This window comes from Protopterus annectens, chromosome 13.part0 (assembly GCF_019279795.1).
Source record: "Protopterus annectens isolate FY-2018-M chromosome 13.part0, PAN1.0, whole genome shotgun sequence".
Lineage (NCBI taxonomy): Eukaryota > Metazoa > Chordata > Ceratodontiformes > Protopteridae > Protopterus > Protopterus annectens.
The window spans coordinates 1,159,905,963-1,159,931,332 of NC_056747.1; the positions used below are offsets into that span (position 1 = coordinate 1,159,905,963).

Consider the following 25,370-nt stretch of genomic DNA (forward strand, 5'->3'; position numbering starts at 1 on the left):
CAGAATTCTTGTGCTAAGAGGCAGAGAGGTATAGCAGACAGGGCTTTATCCCTCTATACCACACTGCCGGTTAAAAGGCATGCTTTTGCCGAATAATTCCCTCTTTGTACGTGTTTTTTGGGACATCAGCTTGGGTAATTTAAATCTCTTCTGGCTTCCACAAATCATAATGCTTCTTAAGAAAAGGTACTTATTTGAGTGCATACAGTACGTCTTGTGGTAACATGGATTTCTACGGTGAAAAATGCACACTGTTAGCTGTAACAGATAGCATTATGCAGCATCCAACTGTTAAGGCTTTATTAGTATTATCACAATCTTAATCTTTGTGACAGGCGCAGCACATTTTTGAGGCAACGTCCATCTCTGAAACTCCTAGACAGTTGGGAGGCCTGCCTGTCCAACACCACCGCCACCGCTACCGTCAGACGACCATTCATTGGTAGTAGTAACTGTAGGGAAAGAGGTTGGGCACTGAGGGCAAACTCCACCCACTTGATGAACTACAGTTGGGCTGATGCAAGAGTGCTAGGAGTCGCAGCACGTTTACTGTACGGTCGGTAGTAAGCTAAGTAGTATTTCTGTTTTTATCGGTTAATTACTGGTTGCAGTGTACTGTTTATCTCAGTACAATGCCTCACGTTTATACTGGTTCAGCCTGTTGTAGTGCCATTGTTGCGGCCTCGCATATACTTAGTAAACCCGTGCTTTTACAAACCGGTCTCCAAAGCTGTCAGTGTCCAAAACTTCGCCACCTTAGTGCGCTGTCAGGACAGTCCGCCGGTAGTGACAGTGGTCTCTCGTGCCAACATGGCAGTGCCAACGGTTGTAGCGTTCGCCACAGCAGTACTACCGCCGGTCGCAAAGAGGAGGAGGATGGCGGAGTCCGTTTTCAACGCCCAGAGTCCCCAACGGCAGTAAGGAGTGCTGCGCAGATGGCAAGCCGTTCGCTTATTTACCGGGATGTGCGGACTCTACTTACCCAAGTCGGTGGGGACCCCCGGGAAGCACGGTACTGGCTCACACAGTTCCAAAACAGCAATACTGCCAACAATCAGCCTTTTGCAGTTGTGCAGGTAGGATGTTAATAAATTCTGAAGAGTTCTTTAGAAGTTTGGATTAGGCAAGTACTGTCAGCAATAATTGTAATTCTTTGAATATGGGTATAATTCAGATAAAAAAGTGTTAAGTAATTTTAGTGTTCTGTCACTTCAATTTTCTAATACAGTGGACTCTGTTTGATATACATTATTATGACACTTTATTAATTTTCATATTGAAGAATTGTGGTTTTCTTAAAAAATATGGCTTTTACTTCAAATTGCTCGACTAGGCCATGTCTAGCCTCTTCTTCCCTTTTTATCTGGTTCCAACTCCTCCCTGCTTTCTTATGCAGTAGGAATTATAAAAAAAAAAAAAAAAAAAAAAAAAATCCAGAATGGTTAGTTTGCTTGGCAAGGGATAACTGTATTACAGTGCTAAAATGGTAGGGAAAGCTTTGTGCAGTCGAATCTGATAATGCCTGCACAGTGTGAGAGGGTGAATCTTGCAGCCTCAAGTGGGCTTTAGCTTTGGGTCCAAGTTTTTGGTATGTCCCTTTGAGCATTGCTCAGAATCATAGAACCTTTAGTTACTGTTTAGCACAGTTACTGTGCACATTCTTAGATTGGTATGTACTTAATTTCAGCTGAAGGTTGTTTAATAATAATCCTTCTTTCATGGTAATGGGTAGCTGAAGTGAAAAGACCAAACTCTGCAGGTTGCTTAATAATCCTTCATTCACAGTAAGGTTTAACTTAACTGTATGTTTAGGATGAAAAGGTCCAACAGTTCAAATGTTTTTAATCTTTTGTTGTGAGCGCAGAGAGGGGGCATGTTACCCAGGAAAATCATTATTTTTGGTGTTTACCTGAAATTGATTAGTCCATCATCTACATTAATAAAATAGTTCATAATGAATTGTTTGTGGCTTTCAAGGAATATAGAAGAGGAAGTTTAACCATGACTGCTTGTAGACTTTTTTGTTAACAGATGTTTTAATAGAGTTACTACTGCTGTTTTGAGCAAAATATTACTATAGTAATTTTATCAGTTTTTAGATTTTTTTTTTTAACAATGTTAAACTGTGAAAGCCTTAACGCTGTATGGAACATATAATCTTTTTACATTTTGAGTTTATATGCTATCAATTTGATGAAGCTTGAATGTATTATTGTCCTAGTTCTAAAGGTCTGCCAACATAGAGATGTGCCTTATTTTTCTTGAAAATGTTTGCTTTTTCTGTTAACAAGGTTTGTAGCACAGCAATGAGGATTTCAGTAAGTGTTTTTCCCCCAAAACGCTTGTAATAGAAATTTTGTTCTGTTCTATTAACTTTAAGTTATTTGGGAAATATTTTAAAGAGTCTCTTTCTCTCGGCCTTTTGTCTCCCATGATTATGCATGTTTACCATGGTGTTGGGCTGGTCCATGTCCGTCACTTTCTGGTCCGGTACTGAAACAGATGTGTATTCTGTAAAATATGCATCTGTGTAATGCATGATAAAAAAAAAAAGGAAATAGTGCTGAGCTTCATGTGTGGAAATAAAATTTGTAGTAATGTTATACATATTTTATGTATACTTTAATATTAATGGCAAATGGTTAGAAAGTATTTTGGGTATTACATTTGTAATAGTTAGGGATGCTGTCCAAAATAATAGTTAATATCAACAGTAGGAAGATCGTCAAGTGGTGAAAGCCCCTTTCCAAGCATATTACGTTAACTTTTAGTATAAATTGCATACGTTTTTTAACGATGTACGATTCTCCTTGTTAATAAGGAGACATTAATCGTAGGTACTAAGCAGCCTATAATTGCAAAGTACCTTGCCAAGGTAAGGGAAAACAGCTCTTGTACTTTACAAAAGAAACACCGAACCAGGCATGTCCAACGGTCAGCTTCCGGTGATTTCTCCTGTCCACCTGGTGAATCTGGGCATACTGAGGCAATGCAGCAATTGCCTCATGTACACAGACAACCCTCTTCCCCTACCACCCAACACTACAACGTGCGAGAGATGCAGTTACGTAGCCAAACTGGAAGCAAAGTTCTTTCTAGCCAAGATTGTGCTAGACAGTCAAGAGGAGAAGGTTAACACCTGCACTACACCTCAGGCAACACATAGCCCTTCAAAACTCACACCACCAACATCCACACATAGTATCACTAAACCCACTTATGCGGAGGCCCTTAACATTAACCTGCCCAAGCAACAAGGCCCTCCGAAGCTGAAACGCAAACAAACACCAGTCACAACCAAAGTGACACATAGCTCAAAACACCAGTGTGCCACCAAACAGCCCCTAAGGCAAGACAATGTACCCAACACTTTAGTCATAGGTGACTCTATAGTCAGGCACACTGATGTCCCACTCACCAGGCTGAACAAGGAGAAAATTATTGTCAGCCGCCTGTCGAGTGGCAGGATCTGCCACATAACGCATGCACTCATGTCACTGCACAACAAGTACAAATATGACTCTGTCATTGTCCATGTTGGAGTGAATGACTTGAGACGTACCTCCCTGGACTACATGAAAAGAGACATGGAAGAGCTGTCGGATTATGTGGCCCAGGTAGGTATGACCCTAGCCCTGAGCAGCATCCTGCCTTCGCCCACAATGATACCACAGTGTAAGGACAAAATGACTGACTTCAACAATCGGCTAAGTTTATGGTGTCATTCAAAGGGGATCCAGTATCTGTCTGCCTGGGACAACATGATCGACAAACCACAATGCTTTGCCAAAGATGGTCTGCACCTGTTGCCCCTGGGATTCAGGTTACTGGCTAAGGCTCTTGCCTCCCCTATAGTGCCTTTTTTAGGCAAGGCTCAAAGGACAAAACCACCACCGTGACGTATATAAGCATGCAGAATCTGAAGGTAATGCTACTCAATGCTAGAAGTCTAAACCTCAAAATGCACTCTCTCGAGGCACTCCTAAAAATGGAGAGCATTGATATCTGTGCAGTAACTGAGAACTGGTTCAAGGCTCCAGAGAGCACCCCTGCAATACCAGGCTACAACTCTTACCACACTTTTTGGCCACCAAACCAGGACCGAAGCACTAAAGGAGGAGGAGGAGTGTCCATATTCACACCTCCATGCTAATTGCCCAACACAGTGTATCTGAAATTCTACAGGTGCAACTAACACTAGGTAAGACTGCAATCTAAATTGTAACTTGCTACAGAGCCCCCACCATGCCTCACGATTCTCACAATACCTTTCTAAACATACTAGAAAATATTAATATACAACCAAACACCCTAATACTGGGTGATTTCAATTACTCTGCCATTAATTGGGAAAACTACTTGGGTACCAACACCTTTGCCCAACGGTTCTTGGAATTCATAAATTCCAGTGCCCTGGACCAACTAATCCATAGTCCGTCCAGGGGCTCAAATATCCTAGACCTGGTCATTACCAACATGGGAGATCGATGCTCCACACCAGTGGTTACCCCCTCGTTGGTCAGGTCTGACCATAAGCTAATCATCCTTGACGTCCACATCCCACCCCCAGAAGGGAAACCTCCATAAAAAAACTTTTCCAAAGCCAACTTCATGCTACTCAAGTCCGTAGTGACAAACTTCATGACACCCATGCAGATGGGAACTGAAAGTTCAACTGCTGAATCCTACACTAACACACTGTACGAGCACATCCACTCGAGCATGAATCATACCATTCCAAACAGAACCAAGACGCTCTCCTCCAAAAAAGGAACCCAATCTGGTGGTCCCCTGCCATAAACAAACTATACAATAGAAGGAAGAAACTGTTGCAGAAAAGAGGAAAATTTAAGGATGCAAAAAAACTCCATTACCAGCCTCAGTAAGAAGCTGAGATCCCTCATAAAATCCTCCAAAGCTAGTTACGAAAATAAAATTGCCATAGATTCCAAGGACAGCCACAGGGCATTCTATAGTTATGTCAAGAATCTAAATAGCAATGTTCAGATCTGCTCTGAGCTACAACAGAATGGCATTAAATATACTGATCCCAAGGATATTGCCAATATCCTGGCAGATCGATTCAGTGCCAGCTTCACCCCCCTCTCACCCCCTAAAGGGCCCATCTCATTACCAAAAGATTGCCAAATTCTGGTAATCACGGCCACACAGGTAAAAAACGCACTCTACAAAGCTAAGAATACAGCATCCATGGGACCAGACGGCATCCAAATGTGTGGACCGCCTTTCCCTCGTCCACGGCTCTGGAGACTAATTCGAAGAAGTCAATCAGGTTGAGGAGACAAGATCGGCCTGTGTACTGTGTACTACATGAACTACAAAATGAACTGGCACCTCACCTAAGTGTCATGTTTAATCATAGCCTCAATTCAGGCCTCATGCCCAATCAGTGGCACACAGCTACAGTTATCCCACTCCACAAGGGGGGATCCACCTTGCATCCCGGGAACTATAGTCCCATCAGTCTGACGAGCCTGATCTGCAAAGCCATGGAATGCATTATCATGGAACTTATAAACAAAGACATTGGCAACCTTCCAACACTGGACCCCACCCAGTTTGGTTTCGGAAAGGGCCAATCTTGTCTCCTCAACCTGATTGACTTCTTCGAATTAGTCTCCAGAGCTGTGGACGAGGGAAAGGCAGTCCACACAGCCTATTTGGACCTCGCCAAGGCCTTCGACCCCATCCCCCACTCTGGAATCATAGATAAACTTACCAAGCTGGGCATTAATCCCTGTGTCACTCGATGGGTTGTCTACAAAAGGGCCTTACAGAAACAGATGCTTGGTGCCAGAGCCATGGGCTCAAGCTCAATGCCAAGAAATGTATAGTTATCCCCTTTGGGGGAAAACATGTACCCATGAATTACCACATAAGTGGCAGTACACGAAACACTGGAAGTGTGATAAGGGACTTGGGGACAGAGGTGGACAGTGGTCTGACCTTCGATAACCACATAGCCACAACAGTCAGGAAATACTTCTATGTGGCACACCTCATCACTAAGGGCTTTTCATCCAGAAAAAAGGAGGTCATTGTTCCACTGTACTCATCCCTCATTAGACCCATTATAGAGTACAACACCCCGTTTGGTATGTACCTCACAAGACATCTGCAACAACTGGAAAGACCACAGAAACACCTCACTAAAAGAATCACAGGCCTAAAGCAGATGCCCTATGCTGCCCATCTAAAAAAACTCCAGCTATACTCTGTGGCATATCGCCTACTCAGAGGCGATCTATGCTTAACATACAAGGCCATGTCAAACCCAGTGCTGTTGGACATGCTACACTTAAAGAAATCCCAATCCCTCAGAGCCACACGCTCCTGGGATCTAAACCTGGTCATCACAATGAACAAATTATGCTGGAGGGATAGTTTCCTGACCCAGACACTCCCCATACTCTGGAATAGACTGCCCATACATATCAAGCTGAGCACTTCTTTGGCCCTCTTCAAAAGGAACCTTGACGATTGAATGGGAGATAGGAAATTCACCCCAGGGATCAAGGGAAGAAATAGCCAGGGAATTGTTATGGCTAAGCTTGTATAGGCCTTAGGGGCGATAGCCTTGTACCAACCTATGAACCTATGAATGAATGTATGTTAATACTTCATAATCCAGAATAGCCGGTGATTAATCTTGGCACTCCAAATCAAAGATTGCTTAGTGGGTTATACCATCATATATTCCCAGCCCTAAGGCTGCACCTCACTCATTCCTCCATGTTTTCTGATTACCAGAATAGTGCATTTCATAGTTACCGGGAAACTGTCTGTCCCAGCACTCAGTCAGTTCAAGGCAGAAGAATAATTAAATCCATTGCAGGATACTTTTTCTGCAGTCACATATAGTTAAGAGTAATGCCAGTTTACCTACAACAAATCTTTGGGATATGGGAGAAAAACAGCACACCTGACAAAAACACATCCAGCCACAGGAAAGACGTGGTCTCTGCACAGAAGGCATGTCAGCCAAGAGCTGCACTAGAGAACCAAGCGCTGCACACATGTACATTTTGTTGTTTCTGCGGGTAAGAAATAGGGTAGTAAGAAGCCAGTAGGAACTAGCATTCAAAAATGGGCAGTCTGTACTGATGGGGTAAAGAGGATAAAGCCCTGAATGCATCCCATGTGACTCACGTTCGACTAACATCTCAGACAGTTAACATTCGGGTGGGGTAGGGAATTTCTTTAAAGGAAGGAACAGCTAAAGCACTTGACGAAGTTAAAGTAGGTCTGATCCCTGCAAGAGACCTAAATTATTAGATTGGGTAGTGGTAGCTGCAGGGAAATTTTCATCTGCACCCATGTTAATTTTATAGAAGCTATAATGCTTAAGGAGAGAATAGCAAGAGACTCTGAAAGGGGGTGAAATCAGCAGGACAAGGGGGTACTGGACTGGAGTGTATTTTCCACCCAGGTATGTACCACAGCATCCAAACCTCTCAACTGTACAGATTTTTGCAGAGTGTCCATATTTTTGCCTTATATTTTTGGTCTGCTTTTCATAAAATTGTGGTTTTCTGTCATATCATTGGCAAATTATTGAACATTAATGTCAGTAAATAATGACAGACATTTGAGTTTAGACATCATGCACTTAAGAAAATTAATGCTAATGCAAAACCTGTTATTCTAATAATTTTCTAAGTATGTAAGAGCAATATTTAAAACTAGTCCCTACTTTTGGGCCTTTGTCCCCCTCATTATTTATTGCTTTATCCAGATTTCTTGCTCTAAGAGGTCAAGAGGTATGCAGCCATCCAATTTACTATTTTTACATGGAATTGCTACCAATTCAGCTTTTAAACTCCTGCCAGGCTGCAACATATATCCCAATATTGATAGAATTTGTGGGAGGCGTACCCATGAAGATCAAGGAAATTGGGTACAAATATTTTGGAGCTGTTCACATTTGGAACAACACAAGAAGGAACTTCAAGAAATTGTGAAAGGACTTTCATAAAGAACTTACTTTAACCCTTGAGTTATTTCATCTTGCCAGTGCCACATAGAAGAGGTTTGAAAAACATGAAATGTGCTTATCAAATCTGGTTTTATTGCTAGTGAAAAAAGTTTTGGAGATCGAAATGGGTTCCATCACGTGCAGAACTGTATTCGCTGGTAAGTGAACAGGCAAATCTGGAAGAATGGATACCATTGTTTCAGTATTTGGAAAAAAATAAAATAGTTGGGGGTATTAATGAGGGCTGTAAGCTTGCAACTGGTTAAAGAATTACTAGAAAAGGACTTTCAACTTTAGGTGGGGGCTCCATGTCCGTTCCAGGTCTGGGAATATAGAAATGTCATCATGTACTGTGATGGTTTATAGAAAAGCATGCAAGGTTAATCATATATTTAACTCAGCTGGTAGGTTGCCATGTTACCACTCTTGTACCCACCAACAGGGAGGGCTCTATTCTTCAGAGGAGATTTTGGAATCCTTGCTTCCATTGAAATGTTAACCAAATGTTAGATCCAAACTTTTTACTATGTTTGTTAACTTTTTGTCAGCTATATGTTCAGCAAGTCATGCTTTAATTTGTTCATAGGTAATTAGTAAACTAACACCCCTAGGGAGCCTTTCTAAGCCTAGCCATACTTCACAAAGGTGAGAATCAGACCCTTTACTTTTTGTTTATAAAGTAAATATCTTAACCATTATACTGTAAGTTCAGTGATTTACATTGGATACTAGATTGTTCATGCCCAAGTGCTTGCCATCCACTGGCCCTTTGCAATGCATGTCAGACCACTATATGAGCTGATCAATTGGCCATGCCTCCCTCCTATAAACATGCACCCTGTTTGATGTGTGGTTTCCACCAGGGACTCTCTAGTGAAAAGTATGTTTACAAAGAGAGACAATCTGACTTAAGCCTCACCATTCACCCCCCTGCCATGCAATCTCCAAAAGGCACCCCATCCTGGAATCAGACTTGTGTTGCCTGGGTTGTTGTCGGAGCTTTATTCTTTTATGTCAACACAACTGGCTGGACATTTGTTAAATTTAGTATATAGGAATGTTTCTATCCATAAAGATCCATTTGTTGAGTAGCATTATATTAACCCAAAGTGTGAAATTAAGAAATTCAACATTAAACATACACGCATGCACTCTCAGTCACTCACTCAAATACAGTGCAGCTTTCTATTTAATGCCAAATGTAGGGCAAGTGGAAGATTTCTCTGTAAACTTGAGAGAGCATGGATTGGGGAAGGAGAAAGGATTTTTTTCCCTTACACAACCCACCTTCAGACATAGTACTCCCAGTGTGAGATATGTACATAGCCCAGTACCAACCTATGAACTATCTGCCCGAAGGCATATATTAGCCCAACCATGCTGTGCGGTATTCACCGCCCCTTTAGTAGTTCCCTAGACCCTTGTACTAGCAGCTAGTACCCTTGGCCCCTATCTAGTAGTACTGTTGGTGTGATCCCCGGTGTGAACTTTGTTACCCATCCACTCATCAAGGTTCCTCTTGAAGAGGAATAGTGAGGGGCTCTGTCTTATGTAGATCGAGACCCTGTTCCATAGTAAGGGAAGTCTCTGCGAAGGGAATCTATCCCTCCAGCATGTTTTATTCATTGTTGTGTTGAGGTTTATATCCCTAGTGTATGTAGCTCGAGTAGATTTGGTTTTGCTAAGATGGAGCGTGTTCAACAATTCTGGGTTGGACATGGCTCTGTACGTTAGACAGAGATTGCCTCTGAGAAAGCGGTATGCAGCAGAGAACTGTCTTAGCTTTTTCAATCGTGCTGAATAGGACAACTGTTTGAAGCCAGTAATCCTCTTGGTTAGGTACCTCTGTGGTCTCTCCAGCTGCTGGAGATGTCTAGCCAGGTACATTCCAATTGGTGCATTGTACTCAATAATGAGTCTGATGAGGGAAGAGTAGAGAGGCACCATTACATCCTTAGATCTTGATGCGAACCCTTTCGTGATCAGATGGGTCACATAGAAGGATTTTCTAACCACTTTGGCAACATGGTTATCAAAAGAAAGCTGACTATCTACTTGGGTCCCTAGATCCCTTATTTCTTCTTCAGATTTCAGGGGATTATCTCCTATGTTGTAGTTTGCAGGTACTCTGTTTTTTCCAAAGGGGATTACTACGCATTTTTTTGCATTTAGTTTGAGACCATGGCTTTGACACCATGCATCAGTCTCATTTAGGCCCTTCTGGAGGATCTCCATGTCGGCCAGAGACTCTATTATAGCACCCAGTTTGCAGTCGTCCGCAAACTTAGTCAGCCACAGCCCTTCTGTGCTTGCCTGTACTTCTGAGAAGTATATGCCAAACAGGAGGGGCCCCAGGATAGAGCCATGAGGCACACCACTCGTTACTGGTCTGGATTCGGACATAGATCCCGCTACTCTTACTTTATGGGATCTGTCTGAGAGCCAGTTTGCGATCCATCTTGTGACGTAAGGGTTTATGCCCAGGCTGGCGAGCTTATCAATAGTACCTGAATGGGGAATGGTGTCAAATGCTTTAGCAAGGTCAAGGTAAGCCATGTGTACCTCCTTTCCGTTATCTATAGCCTGAGTAACTGTCTCAAAGAAATCCACCAGGTTCAGGAGGAATGATCTGCCCTTGACGAAGCCGAACTGTGTGGGGTCCAGCGACTGGAGGTTACCAATCTCTCCATTTATGAGTTCCATAATGATTCGCTCCATAGCCTTACAGATCAGACTGGTCAGGCTTATTGGTCGGTAGTTCCCAGGGTCAGTTGTGGCCCCACCCTTGTGTAGCGTGACCACCATTGCCGTGCGCCATTCTATGGGCACATATCCTGTGGAGAGGCTGAGACTGAACAGGGTATTAAGATGCGGGGTTAATTCCTTTTGGAGCTCGCGCATGACACAGCCTGGGACACCATCTGGTCCCATGGAGGCAGTGTTTTTAGCTTTAGATAGAGCCTTGTTAACCAACGTATCAGTAATAATTGGACTTACACAATGCCCTGGAATGGTAATAGGCCCTGTAGGTGGTGAGGGGTGGGAGAAATTTGCACTGAACCTGTCAGCCAAGATGTTGGCAATGTCAGAAGGGTCAGTGTATTTTGTTCCATTTTGTACTAGCTCAAAACAGACCTGAGCATTGCCATTTAGGTTTTTGACGTAGCCATAGAAGGTCTTATGCTTATCCTTGGCAACTTTCTTTTCAAAATTAGCTTTAGTTGACTTGGTGAGGGCCCTCAATTTCTTACTAATGCTGATCAGGGATGATTTTTCTACTTGAGATTTGGCCTTTTTTTGTATATGTCTCCTCCTTTTATTGTAAAGTTTGCTTATGGCCGGGGTCCACCAGACTGGTTTCTTCTTGCTTGAGGAAGAAGTCTTGGTTTTATTTGGGATAGCACTGTCCATGCAATCCTGAAGATGCATATAGAGTGCCTTGGTGTAGGATTCTGCATCCCATAGTTGTGGAACTTCAGTAGCAAATCCAATCCTTCCCCAAATATGCCTTGAATTTTTTAACAAGATTAGTCCACTTCTTTGACATGCATTCTAGTTGTATGTTTGTAGAATTTCTCAGTTAACCATTTTGTCATAGTTTCTACCTTTGGTTATAGAATCAGTGTCTGCATAGAGTAAGAATTAATATGAGTGAAGATTATAATTGAGATAAGGACTTTAATAGTGATAGGGTGTGGTATGCTTTATAGATCGTTTTTACATCTGTGATTTTCATTTTGACAGGTTGACGAAGAAGTTTTCAGCAGTAAGGAAGCTCTGTACAATCTTTCATTTGGCCTCTCATTTCTCCAGCGAATGGATATGAAGCCCATTGTGATACTCGGCCAGGACATCCAGGAGGACATTGAGGGATCCTTGTGTTCTGTTTCTGAAGCCAAAGCACAGCTTGTGAAAAACTGTAAAATTCTAACGGATTCCTTGCAAAGGAACTCTGCTTCAGTCATTCCATTCTTTAATGGAGGCTCATTACTCCATGTTAACGAGGAGCCTTCCTCCTACAGGTAGTGGGAATAAGTTATTGAAGAAAAATGCAGTAGTTTTCCTTTTTCTGGTTCTTGTTGGTTATCACTATATCTGCAACAGGTTGTATTTTATGTGCAACTTACGGTTTGCTGTTTAAAACTGATGCTTCATATGTCAGCATGGAGTAGCTGTAATTGTAGCTAGTATGATAACTGTGTACTTAATTCCTGTCTGTGATTCTGCACTTGCTCATAGCAAGTGTTTATAATGTATACATTCCTAATTCTAGTGGTATGCTTTACATTTTCCATACCTTTTAAATTCCAAAAGAGGTTTTTTACTCTGCAACAAGTTATGTTGCTGGTTACATATGTGCAAGGCACCCTATGCATGCTTGAACAGGATATTTCTCAGTTAAAATTCAGTGAATTCACACATTAGTTGCTGAGTGTGGTTGCCTTTATTAAATGTCAAAAAAAAAGAAATGCAGTGTTTGCATGTGTTTAGGTATACCAGCCCATTATTGGTGACTCTTGTAATCTGAGTATTGAATTGTGGGTTGGAGGTAAATGGACAGCTTTTTTATAATTCCAGTTGCTGTATCTTACCACATAAAGAACTTTTAAGTGCAGACTTTGTTTCACATTAAAATATGTAGCCTTTGAAGGGGTTGGTAATGTTGGTCACAGTACCATCTGTTGTTGCTGGTAGGGTTGCCTCTAAAAGCAATTTATCCAATCGTCGATTTAACCTTGGAGATGGACAAGCTCCCAAGCCATCTTGTGTGGATATAATTTAACTGTAAGATTAACATATCTGTAGGAAAGACAAATTAAATCACATTTTCAGCGATGTTTGAGTTCATCTTGTTTCAGCAAAATGGGTACGTTTGTAGTCTTTACATGTTAGTCTCAGCTGACCACATAAAATACATACCAGGTACGATTATTTGCATTGCTCCAAGTTATAGCACACATTTGAGGGTAGAAATTAGCTTTGAAGCCTTTTTTTTTTTTGTAATTTGACTTTACAGTATTTTTGGTTGATCATGTAATTCTGGTGTAGTTTCATTAATAAACAAAAAAATCTTAACTGTGTGGTTTTGCCCCCCCCCCCCCCAAAAAAAAAAAAGTAAAATAACAAACTTTGTTCATCTCTGAATTAATTAATTATTTATTTGTATTTGTTAACCACAGTGGGGGACTGAGCGATATGGACCTTTTCAGTCTCAGCCATGAAGCACTGTCTGGTTAAGTGACTTACCCAGAGTCGCACAGTAGGCAAATGGGGGCTGAGAGACAAACCCTGGACTACAGGAAGCAGCACATTAAGAGCTCATAGCCTTAATAATCTGTTCTAATTGTCAGAAGAAATAGTGATGTATTTATATTTGCTGCAAAATGTATTGCTTTGCATCACAACGTTATCTCTAGCTTTATGTAATGCAGGCAGCATTTTTTTAGAAACAAAAAACTGTATATTCCAAGTTTTTTTTCCCTTGAGAAGTTACTGGGCAGTGGTGTGCTATACACAGTGTAGCACTGCAAGGCAATAACTACTTTTTCCTCTGAGAATATAAAATGTTCAGACTTTGCAAGGAGGAGAGATTATGGTTGCATCAATAAAGCAGGTAGGATATTAACTAGGTTAGATCACTAGATGTAGACAGCATTTCCTCAGAACATAATGAAGGAAGTGTCAAATGAAGGATATCTGACTACACAATAATGTATGTGATCCGATCCTGAAATGACTGACAAGTACAGATAAGTCCTGTCTGATACCATAGTTACCTGAAGAGAAGTACCATTAAATCTGACTCCTGAGGTTGCTGTGATGATCGATGGGGTAAAGTGGCAGACTGGTTTCTGGACTTCCTCAGTATGCTGTCACAAAAAAAGAGGACAGAGGGCTATGGGCCACTGAAGCGGCACCAAGAGGAATTAATAGAAGGGGAAGTAGGAAGGTTACAAGCTGTTGTTGTAGACAGGTTAAGCTCTAAAGGGGGAAGTAGGAGCTGAATGAAAATATGATGAGACCAAAGGCAGAAGTTCATGCATGTGGAGAGGGGAGACATATTGTTCATTATATGAATTGGAGGTTGGCTTATTGAGCTGATTTTTGTGTCTTCTTGTGTATCTATAAGATTTTTCTTTCAGTATTGTTGTTTGGGTGGCCTGTGAGAAGAAAATTCCTTGATCATAAGAGTATGGTTTGTTTGGAAGAGGGGAGTATAATGTTGCTAAGTATACTGTTTAACTCTTGCTCCCAGGAACAGAGTGGACCAGTTGCAACTGCACCTTTATGGGGGGAAAAAAAACTTTTCCCTATATTTAGATCTTGTCACATTGAGTTCCCCTTCTTTGGCATCAGTTCTTACTTTTGAGCTAACCTCAAAATCCCTTGATGTGTTACATTATTTTTCCTCAAGGAAAAATGTATGAACCACGTAAGCAGGCCAAAATTTATCCTTTGTCTTTATCTCCTGTTACTAAAATTTGACAAAAACCATGGATCCCGCTGTCAAAAAAGTTCCATTTCAAATTGTTGAGAAGGCTTTTTTCCCTTGTTTGTAAACTCCAAATCTCAACAGTTTAAAATGTGTGACTAGTCTTGGACCAGAAAAGGATGTCTGGATAGTTCTGCATTTGAAATGTACACTGCAGAGACAAACACTGACCCATGTCATTTTGAATTTTGATTACAACCTTGTTTGAAGTAGCTGCCCTCAGGTCCCAAGCAAGGCTTTCTTGTGTCTCTTCCCCTACCATTTCCATTAGGGGAGAGGGAATCCACATTTGTTTAATCCCCAAAACACAGGGCATTCATGTTATTCAGCTTATCCCACAATTTTTGTTTCTAGCACTGAGGATATCAGGCAACCTTTACAACGTCAGTCATTGACATGTATCACATATGTGGCTTGAGGCTTCACTGTCATCTCAGTATTAACAGTTTCAGTTTTGGGGATTTTGACCTTAACCCCACAGTCACTGTCAGTGCTTCCCATATTGAATCTCCTGCTTGGTGTTTTGGCATTTCACTTCAACGTCAGTACCTACTCTTTTGGTGTTGATGCCGATGCCATCTATCTTGATGCCAGAATATTCTGCTGTGGTCATCTGGAAGCCAGTTTAGACCTTGATGTCATTCTCAGTACTGACAAGCAATCATCATTGCTTTGACATTCCCAGTGCTAGCATTATCAGTACCACTGGAAAAAAATTGTCACCAAGTCTGCGGCCTTGCAAGCGCTCAAGTGGCATGACAGAGAGATCCAGTCCTTTCTGCAGCTCTTCAAGCTAGTTTCAGCATGGAAACTCCAGATGTTAAGTTGTCTATCTCGCCTTCATTCTTGCTGGATGGGTTCGGAGCTGATCCTCGGCTCCGACTCGGCCACTCTAAAAGCTCGAGAGCTAGTTCCACCGGCTCGAGGCTCCCCTATATCCCACAATGCTAGGCGGTAACTCCTCAGATCTCGTTTGCCGCTACAGCGTTTGAGGTGCTTTTCACCGGCTCGTCAGGTTAGTTTAAAATAACTAGTTGTATCTTAGATACACACCCCCTTTAAGTTAGCTTTTCCTCATAAAATTAAGAGTTAAGTAGTTTCCTTCCTTTCTATAGTCCTAGTTTTCCCCCTGTTATTTCCAAAATTTACTAAACTTATTCCCTTGGGCTTTAGGCCCAGTCCCTCCCTTTCTAGTAGTTGGAGTGACTGTGTTTTGTAGGGATTTAATTTTTCTAAGTTACTAATTTAATTAAATTTAATTTAATTTAAATTGTTAACAGGTGTAATAGGTGCGTGTGTGTGATTGTGTGGTTACACCTTGTTTTTTCTTTGGACATGTCCAAGGAATCGAAGGTCTCAGGCTTTAAGAAGTGTGACTCGTGCTGTCAGAAGATGTCTCTGACAGACGGTCACACTTCTTGTGTATACTGCCTGGGACCTTTCCACCTGCAGGACTCATGTGCTGTCTGCCATGGCTTCAGCCCTCGAGTCCTGCAGGAGCATAAAAATAAGCTCATTCTAAGGGGCTTATTGAAGCCTGAGGGTCCCTCGACTCAATCCTCGGGGAAACCCTCGAAGCCTCCCAGACCTTCGGCTCCGGTCTCTGAGCCGTCTTCTGGAGGTCCGAAGGCTGTTCGATCATCAGCTCCGGCCGGAGCCGATGACTGTCGAACTCATGCCCCTACTATTTCCTCGGCTCTGGCCGGAGCCGAGAAAGACATCGCTGAGTCGGCTCTGATCAAATTGTCGGAACCGACCTCCAGAAAAAGGTCCCGATCTCCATCTATCGGCTCCGTTCATTCGGCTCCAGCATCACCATTGCTGTCTGAACGGAGCCATAGATCTCACTCCTCTAGGTCGTCGAGACTATCAGATCATGACCTTCAGAGGGTAGTGAGTCGACTTCTTAAGTCCGAGGCACTGGCCCAGATGCTTCAAAGTCCGACTCAACAGTCGAGGACTATTCCATTACTCAAAATGTTCCTCCTCTGACTCTTCTGAGTTCGGAGCCGGGGCGGCTCGGACCCGAGACTGTGGTGGCGTCGGAACCGATACCTTTGTCTTCGGTGCCGCCGTCTGCTCCGATGTCTTCCTTGGAAGAATCTCGGCGCCGGACTTCCCTCGTCGGCTCCGAGGGGGCGAGTGGCATTGGACCCTTGTCCGACCCCGCTCTCCCTCTCGGTGCTTCGGCGCTGGTGAGTTCGGCTCCGACATCGGCCTCGGAGCCATCACTGTCGGTGCCGGGGGAGGTTTCCAGCTTTTCGGAGCGGAGACCTCTGGCTCTGCCTGACAGGGGTGCCTTCGAGGTCATGAGGAGCGTGTTAGAACCAGGTTCAACTCCACAGTCGGCTCCTTCTGCCCCTCCCTCCACGGTGCCTCCGGTGATTTCTGCTCACTCTCTCATCCCGGACCGTAGAGAGCCAGCTCCTCAAGTACCCCCAGTGGGGATCTCCTCCTCTTCCGAGGCCTCTCCTGACCCCGTGGGAGAGCCCCCTAGGAAGAGGCAGTGCAAGAGGAAGCACATTGACTCCCCTGAGTCTGTCACCTCTGACACTGATTTAGAGGATTCTGAAGGTTCCCCTCGTTCCCCCTCTGAAGATGTCTCCTTTGCAGACATCCTCAAAATCTTAAAACAGAGGGGGAATTGGCCAGCCCTCAACCCTTCAGAGGATGAATCGGTGTATCTTGAGGCGTTTGGCTCTCGCCCTTCCACCTCCTGGGTGTCCCCTCCCTTTGACCCCCTCATGCAAGTGGTGGCAAAGAAGCCCTGGACGGCTCCTGATTCAGTGGAACCCACTCCCAGGAGACCATCAAAATTTATCAATGCCCCCAAGGACAAAGAATTTTTAACCAAAGGCGTCTCTGTTGATGCTATGGTGGTGGCTGCGGCCACCAAGAAGGAGTTAGCTGATCCTTCGGTGCCTGTTCATCCTCCTAACAAGGAGTCTAGGTCTATGGACAGGTACGGGAAGCGGATGTTCTCGTCAGCGACCTTTACTATGTGCTCGCTGAATTACCTGTGTCATTTCACTCGTCTTCAGAGGGATCTGCTCAAGGAAGCGAGCGAAATGTTAAAGGACCCAACAGCTGCGGGTTTTCAGGATAGGATGAACTCTCAGCTGGCGACCCTTAATTCTATAACTAACTCCTCCATGCGCCTCCTTTCATATGCGGCGGATGGAGCGAGTAGAGCGGCAGGTACAGGTGTAGCCTTGCGTCGGCACGCCTGGATGCGGCTATGTAACTTTGCGGACCCTTTCAAGGCGTCCTTCACTAATGCCCCTTTTGATGGATCATCCCTCTTTGGTCCTCAAGTGAAGGAAACCCTGACTAGGTGCGAGACTGATGGCAAAACTCTCTCTGCCATCGGAGTCCGTTTTTCTACTCCTTCTAGGCCTTACCCCAAAGGCCAGAAGGGGGGAAAGATGTGGTTCCGCAAACAATCTCAGGGAGATTTGCCTGACACAGAGTCGATTCCCCTCTAGAGGCAGAGGGGGGAACAATAATGGTAGACGCCGTCCTAGAGGCAGAGGGGGCCCGCAGAATCAGGGCAGTCGAGAAACCTTTTATGACAAGCCCTTCCAGCATCCCTGAGGTGTTGCCGACTTTCCACCTTCGGAGGCAGTCGGGGGAAGATTATCTCTGTACCCAGAAGCCTGGCTATCCCTAACTCAAGACAAGTGGGTACAGTCTATCATTTCTGAAGGGTACAGAATCCCATTCCTTTTCATTCCGAAGCAATCCAAAAAATCCCTTCCAGACGTTCCACCCTGTCAAAGGGAGCGAGCGGCTCTAGAAATTTCAAAGCTGCTTGCAAAAAGAGCCATTCAACCAGTTCCAGCAGACCAACAAGGATCCGGAATCTACTCCAAATTCTTTTTGGTTCCAAAGAAAACAGGGGACTGGAGACCCATTTTGGATCTCAGCAACTTGAACAAGTTTGTCAAGAAAACAAAGTTCCGGATGGTCATGCTGCAGTCCATTCTACCCCTTTTGGGGCGGGACAACTGGATGTGCTCAATAGATCTCCAGGATGTGTACTATCATATCAAAATGAGTCGACGCTCCAGGAGATTCCTCCGCTTCAGGCTGGGAACCAGTCATTTCCAATTCAGGGCCCTGCCCTTTGGTCTCACTACAGCCCCCCGAGTGTTTACCAAATGCATGGCAGTGGTCGCCTCTCATTTGAGACGACAAGGATTCCAGGTGTTTCTATATTTAGACGACTGGCTCCTTACAGCCCCCACCAAGCATCTCTTGCTTCTTGCCAGAGACTACACCTCTCACACATGTCAAACACTAGGCATTTCAGTAAATTACGAAAAGTCTGTCTTGTCGCCTTGTCGTGTTATTACCTTCATAGGCGCAAATCTAGACACAATCAACATGTCAGCCAGACTCAAAGAGCAGAGAATAGCAGACATACACAGACTAGTCTCTTTGGTATTACAGAGCAACAAAGTCAAAGCCAGACTGATCCTGAAGATCTTAGGGATTATGGCGGCGGCCATCCCTCTTCTACCTTTAGCCCGCTTCCATATGAGAATTTTACAATGGATGCTCTTCACACAATGGTCTTTCCAATGACTTCCAATGTCCCATCCTATTCGGATAACTCAATCGTGCAAGAACCATCTCTCTTGGTGGATCACATCTCCCCAGCTCCACCTAGGGAGACCTTTCGTCCCTTCCCCACCAGTTGCTACAGTGACAACGGACGCCTCCCTGATTGGGTGGGAGGGGCATTACCAGGGCAGGACGGTCCAAGGCATGTGGCAACCTTTCGAGTGCCACTTGCACATAAATGTCGTAGAGATGAGAGCAGTGCTTCTAGCGTTGCAAGCCTTACAAGACTCTGTTCCCAAGGGAACTATAGCAATTCAGACAGACAATATGTCTGTAGTGTGGTACATCAACAAACAAGGCGGAACCAGATCTTACCCCCTATGTCGAGAGGCACTCAGACTGTGGCAATAGACGATTTCTTCTCAGCGGTTTCTGTTAGCAACGCACATTCCCGGGAAGTCCAATGTGATTGCAGACAAACTGAGCAGAGCTATTCTCATGCCTCACGAGTGGTCTCTGAAGAATTCAGTGTTGGAGAAAGTTTTTCAAAAGTGGGGCCGGCCTTGCTGCGACCTTTTCGCTACTCCCCAAAACAGCAAATGCGACGATTTTTTCACCCTCTTTCCCCAACCGGGCCACCCCAGCAGAGACGCTCTAGTACACGATTGGCCCCGGGGACTTCTGTATGCTTTTCCACCCTTCCCACTGATATCTCAGCTAATACAGAAAGCCATCGCTCAGAAAGTTTCCATGATCCTCATTGCCCCTTACTGGCCTCGACAGGTTTGGTTCCCATTTCTCCACCGTTATCTGTTGGAGCAACCTTGGCATCTGGACCCAGTTCCAGACCTCTTGACCCATCAGTCGGGTCAGTTGCACCACTCCCTCCCCTCTCTGAACCTCACAGCATGGTTCCTCCAATTTCAACTCTAGCCAGGCTTCCTCTAATATCTCACTCAGTTCGAGATATTTTGATAGCCTCTCATAAATCTTCCACTCTGAAGATTTATCATAGTAAGTGGAAACGTTTTTCCTGTTGGGTGCAGTCAAAGAATATAGATCCTTTCACTGCTTCCATTCAATCAGTTTTAGACTTTCTAGCCGAACTTTTCCACTCAGGTTCGTCCCCGTCTACCATCAAAGTTCAATTGGCGGCAATTTCGAACTTTCATGTTGGAGTCTCAGAGTCCTCCATTATGTCTCACAAACTCTGCAAAGCCTTTTTAAAGGGAGTTTTTCTCCTCAAACCACCTATCAGGGATCCTCCTCCTCAATGGGATCTCAATTTGGCTCTAGCATCCTTAATTCTTCCCCCCTTTGAACCTGCGGCTTCATGTTCAATGAAGTTGCTATCTTGGAAAACACTCTTTTTAGTAGCTATCACTTCAGCTAGAAGAGTCTCTGAACTCCATGCTCTGTGTAGTCGACCCCCTTACCTTGTGTTTCATAAGGAGAGGGTGTCCTTACGTACTAACCCGTCCTTTTTGCCTAAGGTAGCTTCACTGGCGAATTTGAATCAAACCATTGACCTTCCTGTGTTCTTCCCTAATTATTCGAACAGGTCAGAACAAAAATTACATTCCTTAAATGTTCATCGCCAACTTAGGTACTATTTAGACAGGATCAAACAATTCAGGAAGTCTGATCAACTGTTTGTTTCTTATGCAGAAGGTAGAATGGGCCTTCCAGTTTCTAAAGTATCTCTCTCTAGATGGCTTACTTCGTTAATTACCCTTGTGTATGAGATCAGACATCAACAATTGCCATCCAAACCCAGAGCTCATTCAACTAGAGCTTTAGCCACATCTATAGCTTTCCAAGCTAGGCTGCCTATAGATTCGATTTGTTCTGCAGCTACTTGGGCTTCTCCCCATACCTTCATTTCTCATTATAAGTTGGACTTGGCCTTCAGGGACCGAGCCAACTTTGGTTCCACTATACTCAAGAGTCTGTTCCGATAGGCCACCCGGGACAAGGTGCTAGGGACGCGGTCCCATCCAGCAAGAATGAAGGCGAGATAGACAACTTAACATTTAGAAGTTATGTACCTACCATAACGTTCCATGTTAGTTGTCTTCTTCTCGCCTTCTTTCTTGCGTCCCACCCTCCTTCCCCCTAGCCTGGACAGACCTAGAGGAGTTTGTTTTGTTCCTTATGGAATTTCCTTGCTGGGCTTAGCTATCAAACGAGATCTGAGGAGTTACCGCCTAGCATTGTGGGATATAGGGGAGCCTCGAGCCGGTGGAACTAGCTCTCGAGCTTTTAGAGTGGAACCCATCCAGCAAGAAAGAAGGCGAGAAGAAGACAACTAACATAGAACGTTATGGTAGGTACATAACTTCTAATTTTTCCCATCTAGAAGGTCACATGTAAAAGGAAGTGCATTAAGTCACCTACTGAATCCCTTTAGCATACGTCAATATTTTTTATCCTGTATTTGGTGGCAGCTGAGCCAGCTTCAATTTATAGTATAAATTTTATACTATACCCAAGCATTTTTTTTAATCCCAGCATTCATGGTGTTATTTGCCTTTCTGGTTCCCCAGTTCTAGGGCTGACACTGGTATTCTCAGGGCTGGGCTTTTGTGTATCACTGTACTGAGTTTTTCTTTGGCTGTACTGTGGTCCAGGTACCCTTCTTTTCTTGCATTAGGCATAATGTTGTCCCATTGTATCAGGCACCTATTTTAGTATGCCTTTAAGGCTATAAATGACCTCACCTGACAGACTACACAACAGTGAAGATTCTTCATTCCACACCCATACCAGGACCCCATCCTAGATCCCCCCACCTGTGAAAAGGACAGGACCGTTCAGTCTTCTGCCTCTGAATTACCAGGGAAAAGGCTCTGAAAGTCCCTTTCAGAGACTGAAAGTATAGGCTTCTCTGTATCTTTCCACAGAAGACCTTGATGATAATGAGGGGACCAGCTTCCCCCTTCTGTCCCTTGATGACACAAAAGTTGGTGAATAGTAGCAAATGATTTAGCAAGGGGAGGGACAGGTCTTCTAATTCATCCCCCAAAGGAGACTTCAGCAGGCATCATGTTTAGCCTCCCTTCAAAACTTTCTGGATGGTTCCCACATTAGTGTCTCTTTTAGAAAGTGCAAAATAAATTTCATTGGAGAAGCTGGACATGGTAGATTCTGTTCCCAAGGAGGAGGACTAGGTTATCACCCTACAGAGAGCATGCAGTTTATTGTGAAACTCTTAAACAACATGCAGATGTGTTCAGGGATCACACATTCAAGAACCCAAATGTCTGCCCATGACAGTGGGCAGATTAAAATAGGTGTCTGCATCCACCACTCTATTTCTGTGGGTGCTCAAACTATTATGTGCTGTATTATCAGAAAGATTTAGTAGATGAACTGCTATGTGCAGCAGATGAGTTGCTGCAGGGACCTTTGTAGGATAAGATTTGGACCCAAGCTACTATCTGTTTTTAACCTTTGGAGTCTCGTAGTCCTCTTGGTTTATAACATAATAGATGGAAATGGCAGAATAACACAATCTACCACTGTTATACATAGCATTCCTAGCTGTGACTCACCCAGTTTGCTAAGGACTTGAAGGCAAACTTTAAGGAGACTTCTCTTCAAAGACCTTGTTCTTCTTGGTCTGAAGTCTCAGAGCACCTTAAAAGTTTGAAGAAGGAGTGTCAGATTGTCACTGCTTTGTGTGAAAAATCCACCCTCCACAGTGTACCAGGATACAAAGGAGCTAGTGCCAGATGTAGTTCCATAGCAGCAGCGGACGGATGGAGCTTGAAACAGCGAAGACTAACAGTATGACTCCCATAAAGGTCATGTGTGGTGAAGTCAAGGATTCCAAGCACTCACCAGGAGGCTGCTGCCACACCAGGGTGCATCACAACACCCTGCAGGCAGTAGAAGTGTATTTGTCCTTGGATATCTGGTCCTGGAGAAGCATCTTCAGGGGCAGGTGGAAAAAGAAGGTAATATGAGGAGGTACTTGAAGGTTACACATTACCCTTTCTGTCCTGTTTTGAATTCTGTGTACCTTAGCCAGACATCCCACCCCATCAGAAACAACAGGCATGCGGGACGGAGTTAAAGATCCTTGACAAAGGCCCATTCAAGAGGGCGGACCAGAACAGGGTGGTATGAATATCTTTATCCAAAATGAAATTTTTCAAATGATCATAGTGCCATCTACCCTTCCTTGCTTATCGAAGACAACTGAATGTACTCGTTGAACTTCCAAGACACCCATCTCCATTTAAGAATAGCCAAGATGTCTGCAGCTTCTGCTTTTTCCTTGTTAAAGTCTGTCATTATGAATTCAGAACCATGCTTTTTGGTCTCATCTTAACCCTGTGGGTGACCACAAAGTAGCGCATATATTTTTGCAGGTCATCAGTGCTACAGGGAAGTAAGATTTTTCACGTACTGCTCTGGCTCCTTGCTACCTTATCAGTGGAGGATCCGAATTGGAGAAAAATCTCTCTGCTGAAGCTGTTCTCTTGGATGGATATTCAGTTTCAGAAAGTTCTAGTTGCTCCCATCTCAAATTCTCATCAGTCTGTCTAAGAAGACATCTGTATAATAATTTCATATAGATGCACAGGCAGTTAAAATGTAGTGGTTTTAATATATCAAGCCCATCTTCTATCTGTTTCGGATATCAGAACCTGTCAGTCGCACCTTGTTGGTTAGATCCAGTCATCCTTCAAATGGAAATGCATTCCAACTATAGACTGTATAAACTTCAGTTGCCACAAATATCCGCTTTAAGGTGGGGTGGCATTACAGTGGTAGACCACCCAGTGTGTGTGTGAACACTTCAAGAGTCCCACCTCCATATTAGGATACTGGAAATAAAGGTAGTTCTTCAATACCTGTTATCCTTTCAGGACTCTTTAAAAAAGGGAGCTGTCTCCATGCAGGAGGACAGAGTGTCTGTAGTCTGGTATATCAAAGTGGTGGTGAGGGGGTTGCATTTGTACTGAATGTATTGACAGGCAGTGAGGGTGTGGCAGTGGGTATTCAGCTTGTAACGTTTCCTGGTAGAGATCTGTATTCTGGATATGCCAATTTCTTGGCGGACATACTCAGACATTGCCTTCCTTTGCTTCATGCGTGGTCTCTGAACCAGCTGTTGCAAACCGTTTTTCATCTTTAAATGTGACCTTTTTGCCACTCCAGCCAACTCTGTGTCTCAAAATTTTTCCAGGTTCCTCCTCTGGGAGGACAGGCCAGAGATGCTGTAGCCCATTGGTCACCAGAAGGACTCCGTTATGTTTTCCCCCTTTGCCTTAGATGGTGAGATTCTTGCAAAAAGCCAAGCTGTTCAGAGCAATAATTTTAATAGTGCCATTTTCACCCAGACTAATTGTTTCATCTTCTGTGCCCCTTTTTTTCAGAAACCCTTATGACTACATATTTCAGAACACTGTTGTCTCACCCTTCAGACAAACCTTGTTTAAACCTTCATTCGCTGAATTTGATGTTATAACATCTCTATCCCCTGTGATGGCCAAATGATCATGTATTTTTACTGAGAATTGTCTCAGTTACTACTTCTGAAAGTTCATGTACCAAAAAACTTAAGTAGACAAATGGATTCTTTCTGTCCAGGCAGCTAATAAAAGTCTGAACCCCATTACTGTACTCCCTTACTCTTTACCTTTCTGAGATGTTTGATTTTCACATTATTTTTTTTCTACATTAAGGTTCACTTAGTAGCTGTGTTTCTCTAATCTAAAAGGCTGTAAGGTCTTTTAGAGTTTTTTTTTACCTTAGGTTTCCTGTTTAGAAAGTGTTCCTATTTTATCTATTTACTTTATACTTGAAAAGCTTATCTTCTCTCCCTTTGAAGGCACTGCTTATGTTGATTTATTTTAAGTTCTTGACAGTTATTCGTAGCCATTTTCCCAGCTAAAAGAGTATGAGTTACAGGCTTTCTGTAAAACAGTCTTATTTGGTTTTACATAAACAAAGCATGGCTGTTAGAATTAGCACACAATCTGTGCCTAAAGTTGGCAGTGTCCAACCAAAAACAGTCTGTTCATGGCTGTTAGAATTAGCACACAATCTGTGCCTAAAGTTGGCAGTGTCCAACCAAAAACAGTCTGTTCATTTGCCTGATTTTTTTTCCTGTTTATTATGACAAATTAATTCTTCATTGTGCTGATATCTACTGACAGCTTAGACTGGGTAGATGGAACCTATTTTTCTACAAGGATGACCAGTCATTTGTTTCATTTGCAAAGCCTAACAATGCTTAAACACATATTTTTTAGCTGGTTAGCAAATTCCACTGATTTCTATCATGAAAGATACGAAAGTCCC

At 43.5% G+C, this 25,370-nt stretch overlaps 1 protein-coding gene across 1 annotated transcript in view; it reads left to right on the top strand.

The window, feature by feature from the left end:
- The first annotated feature begins 495 nt into the window (after positions 1-495).
- The window catches only part of NAGS (N-acetylglutamate synthase), a 207,817-nt gene continuing 182,942 nt past the window's right edge, over positions 496-25,370 (top strand). Inside the window, exons 1-2 of the mRNA XM_044055156.1 lie at positions 496-1,076; positions 11,741-12,018. Of these exons, the coding sequence (XP_043911091.1) occupies positions 633-1,076; positions 11,741-12,018 (722 nt within the window). The 5' untranslated portion in view covers positions 496-632. The remainder of the gene's footprint in view (positions 1,077-11,740; positions 12,019-25,370) is intronic.